The sequence below is a fragment of the Notolepis coatsorum genome, assembly GCF_963971535.1.
Source record: "Notolepis coatsorum genome assembly, chromosome: 10".
NCBI classification, from domain to species: domain Eukaryota; kingdom Metazoa; phylum Chordata; class Actinopteri; order Aulopiformes; family Paralepididae; genus Notolepis; species Notolepis coatsorum.
Genome location: NC_140174.1, coordinates 32,250,758 through 32,268,758, shown reverse-complemented (window position 1 = coordinate 32,268,758; position 18,001 = coordinate 32,250,758). Strand labels below are relative to the sequence as shown.

Below are 18,001 nucleotides of genomic sequence, written 5' to 3'. Positions count from 1 at the left end.
ATGCCTGAATTTCCCCAAGGGGATCAATAAAGGAATATCTTATTGCATCGCTAATAATAATTGTCTCCGTTTGGTCAGGTACTTCCTGCGAGTCGTGGTCTGGAACACCACCGACGTTACTCTGGATGAGGCCAGCATCACCGGAGAGAACATGAGCGATATCTACGTCAAAGGGTACGGCTGTCGGGGACGGAGCAGGCTGTGTGGCGTCAACACTCGTGCTGTTACAGGATCGATTTGTATCCATTGAGCACTGGCTGGGTAGCATAGAGGTGTAAGCACTTGCCTACCACCACCGCAGAGACTGGGTTCGAGTCCAGCTGTCAGCGGTACCTCCGGCTTGGTCAGTCGTCCCTACGAACACAATTGGCAGAGTGTTCGCGGGTGGGAAGCCGGTGGGGTAGAGAAAGGGAGGGGATCTGGGGGAAATGGCGTGAACCTCCGCTCGCGTTACGTTCTCCCAGTGAAACTCCTTGCCGTCAGGTGAAAATAAGTAGCTGGCGATGTATCGGAGGAGGCATGTGGGAGTTCTACACCCTCCCCAGACCAACAGTAGGGCAGTGCAATGACCAGGGAGGGAGTTGGCATAACGACTAAATTGGGGGATGGGACAAAAAGATAGAAAGGCAAAATAAAAAGATTGTGTAAATACCAGAGCGACGATGTTTAGTATCAAGGTTTTGGGGGAAACGGGAACGGGACCATTGTTGCGAAATTCCAACTGTTGTTGTTCTCCCTCTGGCAGCTGGATGCCGGGCATGGAGGAGGACAAGCAGAAGACGGACGTCCACTACAGGTCGCTGGACGGAGACGGCAACTTCAACTGGAGGTTTGTCTACGGCTTCGACTACCTGCCAGCCGAACAGCTCTGCCTGGTCTCCAAGAAGGTGAGCCGGAGTGGGTCTGGAGACATCCAGGAACCCCCACTAGATTAGATGAGTGGGTCTGGAGACTCCCTGAACATGTAGGAACCCCCACTAGATTAGATGAGTGGGTCTGGAGACTCCCTGAACATGTAGGAACCCCCACTAGATTAGATTAGTGTGTCTGGAGACTCTGAACATGTAGGAACCCCCACTAGATTAGATGAGTGGGTCTGGAGACATGTAGGAACCCCCACTAGATTAGATGAGTGGGTCTGGCGACATCCAGGAACCCCCACTAGATTAGATGAGTGGGTCTGGAGACTCCCTGAACATGTAGGAACCCCCACTAGATTAGATGAGTGGGTCTGGAGACATGTAGGAACCCCCACTAGATTAGATGAGTGGGTCTGGAGACTCCCTGAACATGTAGGAACCCCCACTAGATTAGATTAGTGTGTCTGGAGACTCCCTGAACATGTAGGAACCCCCACTAGATTAGATGAGTGGGTCTGGAGACATGTAGGAACCCCCACTAGATTAGATGAGTGGGTCTGGAGACTCCCTGAACATGTAGGAACCCCCACTAGATTAGATTAGTGTGTCTGGAGACTCCCTGAACATGTAGGAACCCCCACTAGATTAGATTAGTGTGTCTGGAGACTCCCTGAACATGTAGGAACCCCCACTAGATTAGATGAGTGGGTCTGGAGACATGTAGGAACCCCCACTAGATTAGATTAGTGGGTCTGGAGACATGTAGGAACCCCCACTAGATTAGATGAGTGTGTCTGGAGACTCCCTGAACATGTAGGAACCCCCACTAGATTAGATTAGTGGGTCTGGAGACATGTAGGAACCCCCACTAGATTAGATGAGTGTGTCTGGAGACTCCCTGAACATGTAGGAACCCCCACTAGATTAGATGAGTGTGTCTGGAGACTCCCTGAACATGTAGGAACCCCCACTAGATTAGATGAGTGGGTCTGGAGACTCCCTGAACATGTAGGAACCCCCACTAGATTAGATTCAAATGTATTGTCATCATACAGCACAAGTACAGTACAACTCCAATAAGTTTGGCGTCCAACCAGAGTGAAAAAAGTAGTAGAACGCGCTCACCTCACTAGACTAGGTTTGTCTACTCTTTTTTTATCAGGCTGCCAATAAATTTGGAAAAACCTGGAGTGCGTGCCTGGACATTGTTTCCCTATTTTTATGTCCAACCAGAGTGCAAATGTAACGGTAAAGTGCAATAGTAATATAAAATGTACAGGTGATTAAACTGGATATAAAAAATATAAATTAGTACTACTGAGTAATTGTGCTAATCGGATGTATGTAGAGTTGTAGTAATAATATGTACAGTGATACAGGTATAAAGACACTATGGTCGTAAGTCGTACTGGCCAGCAGCGTAACTAGTAAGAGTAGGTAAGGGATATGTACAGATATAGTATCTACAGATATGTACAGATAGATGTGGATAGATATATATACATTATACACAGTACGAATAAACATATATATATATATATACGGTATATACAGCATACTACAACTCTGTACATACATTTGATTAGCACTATACTCTGTAAAACTAATTTATATATTTTGTACCCAGTTTAATCACCTGTACATTGTATATTACTATTGCACTTTACTGTTACATTTGCACTCTGGTTGGATGCCAAACTTCTTTTCATTGTACTGTACTTGTGCTGTATGATGACAATAAATGTGAATCTAATTTCATAATCGTTCCTAAATGTTTTCATATTTTCTATTTTTGACAGGAACATTTCTGGAGTCTTGACAATAGTGAGTTCAGGATACCCCCCAAGCTGATCGTTCAGATCTGGGACAACGACAAGTTCTCATTGGATGATTACCTGGGTAAGGAACTATGTTTAAAGCTCCACATATATTGTATGCAGATTTGAAATATTTTAAGTACGGTATGAAGGGAGTGTTTTTTTTAACATTCAGACCAAAACAAAACTATATCTTTGTTCTTAAATCATAACTTCTCTGCCAAGAAGAATATAATAATTCCTAGAATAAATCCTTGGAGAGATTGAGAACCACTGAAATATAACATAGCCATGATAAAGTATTTTGTCTTCAGTTAAGAGATATCGGATACAGGGCGGCCGGGTAGTGCAGCGGACTAAGCGTCTGTCTACCACCACAGAGACAGTGGGATCGAATCCAGCTGTGGTGCTTCCGGATTGGCCGACCATCCATACTAACACAATTGGCAGTGTTAGAGGGTGGGAAACCCGGCGAGGGTGGGTCCTGGTCGTTGTAAACAGCGACTCCTACAGTTCGGTGGGGGCGTCTGCACAGCAAGGGAAGGATCTGGGAATGGTAGTGTGACCTTCCACACGTTACACTTTCCCAGTGAGAGTCCGTGCTGCCAGGTGAAAAGAAGCGGTGGGCTGGCTACACATGTGTCGGAGGAAGCATGTGATAGTCTCCGCCCTCCCAGACCGACGGTAGGGGGTGTAGAGTGCACAACGACCAGGAAGGGGATTGGGAATTGGCATAACGACTAACATTGGGAGGGGAGAAAAACAAAAAAAGAAGGGGGGGGAAAAAGATAATAATAAAAAATAAAAAAGAGATATCGGATACATTTTTTACCTGTAAATGGCTGCATTTATATAGCGCTTTTATCCAAAGCGCTTTACAATTTGTTCCTCATATTTTACCCATTCACTCACACATTCACACACCGACGGCAGAGGCAACCATGCAAGGTGCCAACCTGCTCATCGGGAGCAATTAGGGGTTAAGTGTCTTGCTCAAGGACACTTCGACATGCTGCCTGGGAGGAACGGGAATCTAACCAGGAACCTCCGGATAACCAGACAACTGCTCTACCTCCTGAGCTACTGTAGAGATGAGGGGAAATCTTATTATCAGAGCGGGGGAATCGCATTGTCACTGTCGCCCCTATGTATCAGATTAATCTGAACCCATCAATTAAGAGATATAAAATGTATCTGAACCTATATATCAGATGTATCTGTACCTATATATCAGATTAATATGAACCCATCAGTTAAGAGATGTCAGATTAATCTGAACCCATCAGTTAAGAGATGTCAGATTAATCTGAACCCATCAGTTAAAATATGTCAGATTAATCTGAACCCATCAGTTAAGAGATGTCAGATTAATCTGAACCCACCATCTCAGGCACGGTGGAGCTGGATTTACGCAATCTGACGCCGCCTGCCAAGACCCCGGAGAAGTGCAGGGTGGAGATGATGGAGGACAGCATTGACGTAGCGGCACCTCCGCACAAGTCTGACCTGAGCAAGTCCCTGTTCGCTCAGCAGTCCGTCAGAGGCTGGTGGCCATGCACCATCGAAGAGGGCGGGCAGAAGGTCCTGGGCGTAAGTATGGAACGCTGGCGATGACTCAGTTTATAATAATAATAATAATAATGGTCCATTTATATAACAGCTTTTATCCAAAGCGCTTTACAATTTTGTTCCTCACATTCACCCGTTCACTCACACATTCACACACCGACAGCGGCAGTGACCATGCAAGGTGTCGACCTGCTCATCGGGAGCAGTTAGGGGTTAAGTGTCTTGCTCAAAGACACTTCGACACGCTGCCCGGGAACGGGAATCGAACCGGGAACCTTCCGATTACCAGACAACTGCTCTACCTCCTGAGCCATTGTAGAGCTGAGGGGAAATCTTATTATCACTCGATTACAATCCAAAGATGAATAAGAACGTTAAACGGATAACGGAGGTAGAAACTAGGGACTCACAGATACTGATAACCTGTCATGACCGATAACCGATATTACAGATGTTGATATGATCTGTATGAATAATAAAACGCTATGATAATTACATTTTGTACATACCATTTTTGTACATTGAAACAATGTTAGCCCACAATCCTGTGCTGCGTCATTGTCACATGCAAGTAACGTTACCCAAAGAAACCCTGCGTGGCCAATTTTATTTTTAAAAGAAAAACACACAAACAGCAGACATAATCATCAGTTCTTCACATCGGCCTAATTTTGCTCATCCGAATTCACATACTGACAAATATCTACAGATATATACAGTTATATTTCATTAGCTACGCTTTTCTGCTTCGCCTATGGGATACACTCAACTGAAAATTTCTCACATGCACCTTCCATCTGCCCGACCACCTCTGGCCAGCTTATAGCCCAGGTGTGGTGATCAGGTCCCCCTTCCTCATTGTTTCAACGAAACGTTTGTGCTCACAGGCCTTCGGCAGTTGGAACGGAAATTTAGTTAGTTAGTTAGGTGAGAGATAAGGATATTCCACAACGTCCTTTTTTCAGGACTTCCCCGGCGCGTTCGGAAAAGGAAGTGCTTGGGACCGCTGCTCGTTATGGAGTTTTCCTAGCAGACCGGCAATTCCTCGTCGGGGGACTGCTGGTATGCTATGGCACGGTCGGTGGAAGGCTTTCGAGCCCTGGCGTGCTGCCTTCCGAATGCTTTTTACCCCCGCACGGTGTGCTATGGTTAATTGCAGGCTCGACGTGGCGGAGCGCGTCTTCAAGAGAGGCGCGTCAGAGGGAATCCCCGACAACAGGGGGGTTCCCTGGGTCCAGCCCTCGCCAGGTACGGAGGGAGCAGCACGCGACATGGAGTCAGAAACGGAGGTGTCTGCGTGTCATTTTTGTTTGTTTATAAAAGTACGAGTCCGCTCTATGAAAGGACCGGCAGTTTTTGTGTTAAAACAAACGGGCAGTCATTCGCCCCCGTGACCCGTGTGTCGACTCGTGTGCGCTCTGACCGGGCATCTCTACGTGTAAACATCGGCACTGACAGCCTGACACTGCCGCTGGACGCGTGTCATTTGGACGTGTTTTGTGGAGAACCGTCCAGAAGAGCTTGGCGCCTTCATTCAAGGAAAAAGAGGCGCGTGACCAGCCGCGGCAGGTGTACATCAACAGGTGCGTGCTTGTGCTTGTTTAACCCTGTGGTGTGTGTCCTTTCTCTTTCGAGTGAATGGATCCCCCCCCCCCCCCGTCATTTCCTGCTGTGTCTTCTTACTAGCCATTACATTCTACTGGCTTGGTGCTTTGTTTTTTCCTTGTGACCGCTGACCGCACTTCTTAAGGAGTAGCGACGGCCTGGGTTTCCCCCCCCCTGTGTTTGTCTCACGACAACAGGGTATTATATGTTTAGACATATATTATTTATATATGTATACTGTATATATATGGTAAAATTGAAAATGGGGTACGCAGGGTAAATGAGACTATAATGTCTTCCCTGGTCTGCATTCAGGTTTCAGTCATGCTCCGCTTTGCTGGCCGCCTGTATGTGTGCACTCCCTCTCTCGACGCTCGGCTCGATAGGAAGCACGTGGCCCTGGGGGGGGTAGGGCGCTGTCATACATCCGGGAGAGGGCCTTGGTCTTCTTCGGAACCTTCGGGGGGGTTCTGTCTCGCGGTCATGGCCAGGGGCCCCGCCTCTGTAAAGGAGAAGTGCGGCCCTTGGAGCTGGAACCCCTTCTGCATCCCGCGGCTGGCGGGGTGCGTGGTGAGGTAGACAGCGATTTTCCGCATGATCTACTCACCTTGTGCGTTTTGGGGTAACTGCGCCCCACTGCGTATGATTGGTGTCCTTCCCTCCGCTCCTCGTTAGGAGGCGTGAGGGGGGCCGGACCCCACCCCATGTTTTTCTGGTCGTGAAGGGGACCTCAGGGGGTGCATTTGTCGGGGCTACGTGCCCTGCTTCGCCCGTTGTCCCATAGGCGAAGCAGAAAAGCCTAGCTAATGAAATATAACGTCCCCCGACGAGGAATTGCCGTCTGCTAGGAAAACTCCATAACGAGCAGCGGTCCCAAGCACTTCCTTTTCTGAACGCGCCGGGCAAGTCCTGAAAAAAGGACGTCGTGGAATATCCTTATCTCTCACCTATCTAACTAACTACATTTCCGTTCCAACTGCCGAAGGCCTGTGAGCACAAACGTTTCGTTGAAACAATGAGGAAGGGGGACCTGATCACCACACCTGGGCTATAGGCTGGCCAGAGGTGGTCGGGCAGATGGAAGGTGCATGTGAGAAGTTTTCAGTTGACGCGCATTAGGCGCTGAGTGTATCCCATAGGCGAAGCAGAAAAGCTATGCTAATCATATAACTAGGGTTATAGGATAACCTTCGTTATGTATACCCATATGTAATTGTGTGTATTGAGCTGTACTGTATTGTACCCATTCTGCAATCTGTTAATACAATTTTCAATCAATGTGTATACTATGTACACAGTGGCTATATAATAATGAGCTTCTGTCATCTAAACATATCGGCCTTGTTACTCAAAACTACGATGGGAGTACCTGGACTTGCAACGTCCTTTTATAAAAACTCTGCAAACAACTGAAATTGGTGATGTCTTTGTACAACTGTCACAATTGTCTGTTCTGTCCTCTTCACAGGGGAAGGTGGAGATGACACTGGAGATTGTGCCTGAGAAGGATGTGGATGAGAAACCAGCAGGGAAAGGCAGGGATGAACCCAACATGAACCCAAAGCTGGACGCTCCCAAGTAAGAGGGCACACACACAAACGCTAAGTTTGCTTAATATTGAACCTTAAAGGGATAGTTTGGATTTTTGGAACCTTACTTGCGGTAGTCCTTTCTCAGCACAATCCATGCTGTTTCTCACACTAGCTCCGGATATTTAGCCACAAACCAATGCAAAGTGAATGGGGTCGAGTTCCTGTCTGTACAAGCTGACTGAGGCTCACTGAGGTTTACTCTACCGTGCACACAAAGGAGATTTAAGTACCATCATTGCTAAGTAAGAAATGGGACTACGGTTCCAAAAGTCTGCTTTAATGTCCGAAAAGTGTATCTCAGTTTTATAACTCCAGTCTATCTTGCATTAAAAAAAAACGGTCTGTCCCAAAGCCAGAAGCTGAGACTACGATTTTAAGGCTCCCCTCTAGGTGTATTATAAATCCTTTCTATATTGAACAATTTGTGTAAATGTGTTTTTTTCAACACATTGTTCAATACACTACTGAAAATGTCTTTGCAGCATCTCTACACCTTTGCCCTCATTGAGGTGCAAGGATCTTTGAATATGCAAACTGGCACCAAGCACCCCTTCTTTCAAGACACTGGTCCTCATTCTCGAACATGTTCGTAAGATTCAAGATTGTTTATTGTCATGTGCACAGTTAAACAGACAGTTTGCCATACAATGAAAATCTTACTTTGCTAGTCCACCCTTCACACAAAATCACACACTTAACTAAAACGTTAGGTTATGACTATAACCAAGTTCTGTTAGTTAGGGGCGACGCTTGGCATCACCTTCTGCACTATCTCGCGTACGTGCACGCGTACTGAATAAATTCCACAAATGTACCTCTAATACCAGTATTAGTCTGACCACACCCCTCATCAGCTTACCTTCATAAGCAGGTGTGTGGTCACCTGCTCTCCTCCTTCCCAAGCTTTCACCACAAGGTGAGGTCAAGGGCTGCAGCGGCCGTCTGATGCCAAGCGTCGCCCCTAACTAACAGAACTTGGTTATAGTCATAACCTAACGTTCTGTATCGTTAAGGGGCTTAGCTTGGCATCACCTTCTGCACAAGGGAGGCCAAGCGGAGCCGCTGGCTGACAAATACACCCCGCTGACAGCCCCCCACAACCATCAGAACAGGGAGGGCCGAGCCCCCCCGACCCCCCCTAATGGCGGGTAGCCCCCCTATTAGGGGCTTCACGGGAAGGCGACGGACCCGACCGTGCGAAGAGGCACTCAAGCAACTCAACGCACAGGGTGAGCAGACCGTGGCTTGACCCCACGACTACACACACGCACAACCCGCATGCCACCCGGGAACGAACGGAGGAACAACCTCGTTACTGCCCCCAGAATCACGGGGTCAAGAGCAAACCCAACCCCGTGGCAAGGCCGTAGCAGCGGAGCGCGAAGGAAGACCCAGATCCACCAAAGGACCGGGCTCCCTGGAATGGGGGCCCGGAGAAGTCCATGATGCCAGCATCAAGACCCCACCAGGGGGGCACCTAGTGACCCCGCCCCCCACATCGCCAGCGTATCCGGACAAGGGGCCCCTCAGCCGAGCGGGCCCTGTCCTCCCCAACAGCACACCGCCTGGAACACAAGCCCTGCAACAGGCAGACAGCACGGTTAACACACAAGAGGTAACCAACGGAAGCAGGCAGCGCACCGGGGAAAGACCAGGCAACAGGCTGTCAACCCAAGCCTGGAAAAACTGCGGACGAGGCAGGCGCCAGAAAGGACAGCTGAACAGCCGTCCCGGCGGAAGGGGCGTATGCTGGCGTTGTCGCATAACCAAGCTTTCAAACAGCACGTCAGAAGTGGGACCCGTAGACCACTCGACCCCTGACAGCTGCCCACAGAAAAGCCCATACGATAGGCAGACGTCATGAACGTGCAGGGGCACCCTCAACCGGAGAACCGGGAGTTGACACTGCAGCAACACACCAGAGAACCAACCACCCAGGCATCACCCCATGCAATGGTTGGTCCCATAACCCCTCAGGAAAGAACACCGAAACACACCTGCGGCACCGCCGCAGCCCGCGTTCCGGTTCCCAACAGGGCTATCCCGGGCCTACAGGTCAACGAGCATCACCCCGGACCGGGCCCGGTGATACGGGGAGCACAGGATCCCAAGGAGGTTAACCCCACCCAACAGGCTCCTCAGCGCCAAAACGCAAGAGAAGAGCGTAATATGGAAGACCAGCCCCAGCACCCCGCACTCGGTATTCCCAGGAGGTCACCCAACCAAGTACCAACCAAGACCAACCCGTACAGCGGCCGAGATCCGACGAGATCGGACGCGTACAGGTCGGCACGGCCGTAAGCCATTACGACAGTGCAGAATACAACGCACCCAACAAGGGTCCCATAACGCTCAACCCTGTGACACCCGGATCGACCTAGCATTTTTCCCCCTGAAAAAACCCCAAGTCCCTCAGGGTACCAGAACAGCAGATCTGCATCCCCAGCGGACAACGGGTGCACTGATCTGGACCAGCGCGACCAGAACCAGTCCCGTGCCCAATCACGCCGACCTGCCAACCCCAGGAGAAGGGGCAGATATGCGCGTTTGATCCCAACATAAAAAAGAAGGCGCCACCCAGACGTGTCGGTATGAACCGCGTCCGGCGGCCCACCCCTAGGGCGTGAGACCCTTCCCCATATGTCCAGACCCATTCCGTCATCATCCCCTGACATGAGCGGGAACCCATCGACAACACACAGGATGTCGGAAGAGGAAAAAACCCCCATCCCAATTGCTCCATAAAAACGCTGTTTTACCAAAGCAAACGAGGCGCGCCAGTCAGCAACGGCCCAAAGCACATCCTGAGCCAGCACTATGTGTGCGTTCTGACATACCCACATCAACAATAGGTCGTTTAGACCACCATATTGAATCCCCAAGACGCCCAGGGAACGACAAGAGGGGCGAGATGCAATCAACTCCATGAATGAATGAATGAAAACATTTACCCAACAGACTGCAGTACAGGAATACATACAAAAAGATAAGGGGAGGCAGACCTGAGAAAGACGTTAGTCTTGTTTCCATCAGGGACCCTCATTTCATATCCATCAAGACACATTCAACTCTTTATAAAATAAAGAAAAGGCATCACCCGTATGACCCAACTGCACAGCTGGGAGTAAAAACCCTGTTTTTCACATGATTTTAATCCAGTCACTCCTTTTAATCAGAGTGTAAGACCAGACTCCCCCAGAAAACACCTTCCCACATGAGACCACGGTCAAGAAAAAGATATGTAACTGTGAGACACGTGACCAACAGACTCAAGTTTGACACATAAACGGGCGCAGCAGGCTGTAAGTCCTGCGCCCAACCTCGACATCTTTAAGACACCAGCTCATGGAAGGCGTCGCCATAGCAACAACGCTACAACGGGCGGGGAAACCCACCGGATCCTGTCATAACAGGAAACCCCCCCCCCTGTCAAGCACTGGCTTGGCCCCGACTGGCTCAGCAGAAAAGATCAACAAATCCTCTAAACCAATCAAGTGGGAAAAAGGAGGGGTTTATTCGACACCCCCTCCGAAAACACACCTTTTATCCCTACACACAGAAAACAACCGTAGCCATCTTGAAAACCTCCGGTAGAACAAAGCATAGCATAAGCTAATACAATGCCTGCTACCCACAAAATGTAAAAAAGGGTTTACAACAAAACACAAGTCGCCTGTGCGTGAATCCCATACCCGTTGCCTATGTCATACATAGGAAGAACGCTGAACGAGAGTAATGGCTAGGCCATGAAAAATGTGCGTACGAGCATTACTGCAACTAACAACACAGCGTTGTGAAAACACATATACTTAGTTAAGCAATGGAATAACACCAGTTCTAATTGCATGTGGAGCATCAAGCTAATAGAACCTATTACCGAGTGTAAGTTGCAGACCTTGCTTAAAACCCGTAACACAACACAACTCACCCCCCAACGTAACAGGGTAGATTCATATATACACAACCCCACCATATGATTTGTATGAAGAAACACACAGTTTGTTCGGCCAAACACAGTCCCCCTTATATCGGGGAACTTTTTTTATTAATTAAAAAAGTGTAAGGCACAAAATCACAGAGGGGCCGGGAAGGGTGTAGAGGAGGGGACACAAAGGGGAAAAAGTCACTCCTAACGGCGTCTGCCACCTCGCGCCGCTCGAGTCTTGCCACCCCGGGGAGCCCCGGAGGGACGATAGGTTACAGTCTGCTGGACACGACGTTCCCTACCGTCTCCTCCGGTCTGGTATGGGCCGGCGGTGGCCGAAGCGCCGTTTCGTCCCCTGGCCCTCTTGGCAGGGCCAGCAGCGGCGGTGGAGGTAGTGGTAGCGGCGACGGAGACAGCTCGACGTCGCGGAAGCCTTCTGCCCCCACCGGCAAGGACGGGAGGCGGAAAATGGGGTTGAAGGACGGATCTCTCCTCTGCCATTTCTCTGCATGTTGAGGTCATCAATTGCAGGGCCTTCCCGAACAGGCCAGCGTCGGAGAGGGCGGCCGTCAGAAGAGGGGCTCTCTTCTTCTCTGGCACACGGGCCTGCTCCAGCCAAAGGTGACGCTGGCCCAGGGTGGCCAGGGCGCGCACTTTCCCCATGGCTATGGCCAGCACCTGGGAAAGGTGCAGAACAGCTCCCGCAGCCTGGGTGATCTGATCGCATTTTACCTCGTTCAGATCCGTGCCGCCCGTCATTATCCCCGATACAAATCTAGCCAGGTGGGCGATGTTAGACGCCGCAGCCAGCGACTGTGTACCAGCGATGAATGACTGGTCACCCCAATAAGCCAATCGCCTAGCCGACTTCCCCTGGAGGACCGGCTTGCATAGGGGTTCCCACACCATATCCGGACAGAGGAGCGCGGCCATCGGATTGTCAAGCCGAGGTACGCCCTCCCCCATACCTTTGACTAACCCCGACACCCGCGTAACTGGTACGTAGGCGGGAGTTAGTCCCATGATGTTGGACACCGCCTGACCCCGACGAACATAGGCCCCCATCGATGGGAAAAATGGGTAGACAACGTCCACCCCTCTCACTGGGGGACGCTGCCAGGGATGGCCTATGAGGTCATCAGGGACAGGTGCAGGCAATAGCAGCGGCAGCGGCACACCGTTTGCGGTGGCGGCTACCGCCATGAGCTTGGGAAACAAGGCCCGCAGTTCCCCCTGCGAACCCTCCTCCACCGACCCGCATCCCTCGCATACAGCAGGCTGCGACTGGTCAAGGAGCCACAATCCGATGCGGCTGACAGTAGGGCATCCTGCTGATGAGGCCAAGGTGGTTCCTCGACATCCTCGAACAAGGCGCCCCATGGAGCCATTTCTCCCCCCTCCGGGGTCTCCGGAGGAGGGATACTCTCCTCCACGGGACCATCATACAAGAACCCGTCCGCCTCCTCCATGAAGTCTTCAGTTTCCATCAGAAATCCAGAGTCGGACGCGTCCTCGCTGGTCTCCAGCAATTCCCCAAACCCAGGCCGTTCGCGTCTGCACGCCACCATCTTGCGACGCGAGCGAGCAGACGCAAAAAGTTTTCGTCGCAAATCCTCCGGCTCCAAGACAATCCCCCGTTCATCAACGGGCGATTCCCCGGAACCAGAGGAACCAGAGTCGAGATCAGGCCATCGCCGGAGCGACGGCACCGAACCCTCGGCTCGTCGGTGAGGAAAACTATCCACCGGCAGTCTCCCGGGCTGGGTCGGCAACCACGAGAGTGGCAACAGCCCAGCACCGAGGCGCACGACGGAGGCGGAAATGGAGAACCGGTGGTGAAGAGTAGGTCTAGCGGGTCTACTCTCCGCGGAATACATTATGACCCAAACCTTTTCTTATACAACAAGTGAGAGAAGAAAAGGTTAAGCACAATGTAAACCAGTCACAACTCTTTTCAACTAACAACACGTCAAGTGGGGTACTACCGAGGCACTTTCCTTGTGGTGAAAGCGAGAAGGAGGAGAGCAGGTGACCACACACCTGCTTATGAAGGTAAGCTGATGAGGGGTGTGGTCAGACTAATACTGGTATTCGAGGTACATTTGTGGAATTTATTCAGTACGCGTGCACGTACGCGAGATAGTGCAGAAGGTGATGCCAAGCTAAGCCCCTTAACGATACAGAACTTATTTAAATACAAGCGAGTGCTAAAAATTAAGGTAAAAATAGATCAATATAATATATACAAGGCACAGTGAGTAACATTGCACGTTCCGATTCAGTGTTTACAATATAAATGGCGGTGACAGTGGGTCACAGCAGCAGTTAAAAAGTGTCTTTAGTGATTCATAGTTCGGGGGAAGGGTGACAGTGTGGTCACAGCAGCAGTCGGGTCAGAGTGTCTGCCTGGCACAAAAGCGGGGTGGAGGGGGGGGGGGGGGGGATCAGTTTCAAGGTGTGTGTGTGTGTGGGGGGGGGGGGGGGGGCTAGGTGAGGGATCTGGCATTCACAAGCCTGATGACCTGTGAGTAGAAACTGTTTGTCAGTCTCGTAGTCCTGGCTTTCAGACTCCTGTATCGCCTGCCTGATGGCAGGAGGTTGAAGAGTCTGTGCTGGGGGTGTGTACTGTCCTTAATTATGTGCACTCCTGGTGGCCCTGGTAGAGTAAATGTCCTGTAGTGAGGGGAAGGCGGCTCCAGAGATGTACTGAGTAGTTTAATTACTCGCTGGAGTGCCTTCCTCTCCTTAGCAGTGCAGTTTCCATACCAGACCGTGATTGAGCTGTTAAGGACACTCTCAACTGTACTTCTATTAGCCCCTTTCGTGACTGCGGTGTGCAAGCCAGGGGCTTTTGAATACGCAGTCACTTATAGCTCCCTAGTAGCCAGGTTAATTTGGACCACCAAGCACTGCTTAAAAGCTCGGGTGGGTCCGAAATATATCCGATATAAATTTCAAAGGTACCCAGCGTTCAATTAGGGTTTCACACACACACACACGGCGGAGTTTGAAAGCTCGGCGTTGCTAATAAACATTTTAAATCATTTTTATAAACTGGTCAACACTGCTCAAAACGGCTGTATTTCCGTATTTGGCTGCCTGGTGCGCCTGCGCTGTGATCACAGCGCATGCGCATCATGCACCCAACGCCGGAAATAATGCAGTGTTGACCAGTTTATAAAAATTATTTAAAATGAGGGCGGCTACGTGGCGTAGTGGGCAAGGCGCTCGCCACGAATGACGGAGACGCTGGGCTTGCCTGTTCGAGCCCAGCGCTCCACATTGCTTTCAGTTTAGCTGGTCGTTCATACTAATACACATTGGCCGTATTAGGGGGTGGGAAACTGATGGGTGGGGATCGGGCGTTGTGGACAGCGACTCCTACAGGTCGGTTGGTGTGCCTGCGCAGTAGAATCAGGAAGTGTCGGGGGCAGCGTGAGCCTCCCACGCGTTACTCCTCGCCACAGAGATCGAGCTGCGCAGGTGAAAAGATGCGACTGCTGTTACCTCAAGTACCGGAGGGGACTTGTGCTATGTATGACTTAGTCCACATTGCAGCCGGCTTGTGGGAGGCAAGAAACAGCGTTCGTGACAGGGGAGGGTTGAATTGGATGATACGAAATTGGGATGGGAGAAAATATAGAAAATGGGAGAAAAAGTGGATAAAAAAAATGATTTAAAATGTTTATTAGCAACGCCAAGCTTTCAAACCCTGCCGTGTGTGTGTGTGTGAAACCCTAATGGAACGCTGGGTACCTTTTGAAATTTATAGCTGATATATTTCGGACCCACCCAGAGCTTTTAAGCAGTGCTTGGTGGTCCAAATTAACCTGGCTACTAGGGAGCTTTAAGTGACTGCGTATTCAAAAGCCCCTGGCTTGCACATCGCAGTCACGAAAAGGGCTATACTTCTATAGAACTTGCTGAGAATTTTGGGTGGCATGCCAAATTTTCTCAGCCTTCTTGGGAAGTACAGTCGTTGCTGGGATTTTTTTTATTATCTGTTGGGTGTTGTGAGCCCAGGTGAGCTCCTCGCTGATGTGGGTACCGAGGAATTTAAAGGTTTTCACTAGGGATGTCCGATATTATCGGCCTACCGATATTGGCATTAAAATGTGATATCGGAAATTATCCGTATCGTTAAATTTTTTTTTACATTTATTTCACCTTTATTTACCTAGGCAAGCAAGTAAGAACAAATTCTGATTTTATTTATTGTCAAAAGTGGGGGGGGGGGGGGAACCCTGCATATATCAGTATCGGTTGCTATCGGTATCGGAAATTAAGAGTTGGACAATATCGGTATCGGAAATTAAGAGTTGGACAATATCGGTAAAAAAGCCAATATCGAGCATCCCTAGTTTTCACCCTATCCACCTCTGTCTCACCCATGTACAGGGGTGTACTGTACACTCCCCCTTCCTGGGTCAATAATCATCTCCTTGGTCTGCGTTCAAGGAGAGATTATTGTCCCGACACCAGGCCACCAGTTCCGCCACCTCCCTTCTGTACGCCTCCTCAGCTACCCCAGTGATCAGTCCAATGACTGTAGTATCATCTGCGAATTTGATGATACTGGTGTTGTTCTGGGAGGCCACACAGTTGTGTGTGAAGAGGGTGTACAGTAGGGGGCTCAGCATGCAGCCCTGGGGGGGTCCCTGTGCTTAGAACCTTTGTGCCTGATGTCCGGTTGCCGACTCTGACTGACTGGGGCCTATTTATAAGAAAGTTCAGCACCCAGTTACAGAGAGCCGGTGTCGGTACGAAATCTTTACCAAGATATTTTACAACTAATTTACAAAAATCCTCCTCGGGATTCCTGAACGTGTGAAACGGTCTCCGTAAGTGGCCAAAATCTTCGTAGCTGGGTTCCCATGAATGAAATACGCCACTCATTCTGCAAAGCGTGTTCTTGTACACCTAAATTTGCATACAGACACGCCCTGCCAGCTCCTTATAAGGCGAAGGAGGCGTGTGCAAAACAGCAAGGAATTCCTTGGTAACTTTTACTTATGTCCGTTCAAGAATGAGGACCAATGTCAATATCTACTCAGCTTTTTGTGTAGCTGAAGCTATAGGTATCAAGTATGTCACGTTACACGCCAAGTACTTCAACTAAGTTGGACTGATACTGAAAACAACAAAGTTGAGACTTTACCAGAAATGTTATGGCACAAAATCCATCCTTTTCACCCTCTTCTCCTCCTGACCTGCAGTCGGCCAGACACGTCCTTCTTCTGGTTCACCAACCCCTGCAAGACCATGAAGTTCATTGTGTGGAGAAGGTTCCGGTGCATCTTCATCTGCCTTGTACTCCTCTTCATCGTGGTGCTCTTCCTCGCCATCCTCTTGTACTCGTTACCGGTAAGAGCGGGCAGGAGGGGACACCGTAGTACAGTGGTTTTTTTCAGGGGACCTCCAGGGGTCCTTCAAAGGGGGTCCCCCAGCAAAATGGTGGATAGTTCGATTTTACTAATATTTTCACCACTAGAAGTGAGATCTTCCAGTTAAGAGAATGTCTAAGAATGACTATTCTGATCATGGGTTCCTAACTTATTCCACTGCTAGTTTAGTTTACTTTATTTCGACAATCAATAACAAATCCACAGCCAACATAGGCGGCGGCTAGGTGGTGTAGTGGGCAAGGCACTCGCCACCAGTGTGGAGACGCTAGGATTCGCGTGTTCGAATCCAGCTCTCCACATTGTTTTTCAGTTTGGCTGGTCGTCCGCAGTAATACACATTGGCCGTATTACGGGGAGGGAAAACTGAAGGGTGGGGATCGAACGTTGTGAACAAGCGACTCCTACAAGTCGGTTGGTGCGCCTGCGCAGTAGAATCAGGAAGTGTCGGGGGCAGCGTGAGCCTCCCACGCGTTACTCCTCGACACTGAGAGATCGAGCTGCGCAGGTGAAAAGATGCGACTGCTGTTACCTCAAGTACCGGAGGGGACTTGTGCTATGTATGACTTAGTCCACATTGCAGCCGGCTTGTGGGAGGCAAGAAACAGCGTTCGTGACAGGGGAGGGTTGAATTGGATGATACGAAATTGGGATGGGAGAAAATATGGAAAAATGGGAGAAAAAGTGGATCAAAAAAAAAAAAAAATCCACAGCCAACAGTCATGCATACATTATAAAATCATCAAGGTTGATGCAATATAGTTTCAAAAACGTATTTCCATTGTGGACCTCGTTTAAAAGACGAGATGGATAGGCAGACATGACATTTGCGGGTCTAACACAGCTTGAATCATAAAATGCATAAATATTTTAAAAAATATATTATATGATATAAAATGTGCTCATAGATCACATCAATCTACTTGTTGGCCTCCTGAGTGTAAAAGGAGTGGTTTACTCTACTAGTTAACCTCCTGAGTGTAAAGGAGTGGTTTACTCTACTACCGTAATTGCCGGACTATAAGCCGCACCTTTTTACCCATGTTTTGAACCCTGCATCTTATACAACGATAACCTCCTGAGTGTAAAGGCGTGGTTTACTCTACTAGTTAACCTCCTGAGTGTAAAAGGTTTACCTAATCTACTAGTTAACCTCCTGATTGTAAAAGGTTTACTCTACTAGTTAACCTCCTGAGTGGAAAAGCAGTTGTTTATTCTGCCATGTTACACA

General features: G+C 49.4%; 1 protein-coding gene across 1 annotated transcript in view; it reads left to right on the top strand.

Moving 5' to 3' along the window:
- myof (myoferlin) overlaps positions 1-18,001 on the top strand; it is a 116,225-nt gene that overhangs the window by 97,084 nt on the left and 1,140 nt on the right. Inside the window, 6 exon segments of the mRNA XM_084323490.1 lie at positions 79-174; positions 746-887; positions 2,660-2,759; positions 4,068-4,267; positions 7,320-7,429; positions 16,585-16,732. Coding sequence (XP_084179616.1) covers positions 79-174; positions 746-887; positions 2,660-2,759; positions 4,068-4,267; positions 7,320-7,429; positions 16,585-16,732 — 796 coding nt within the window.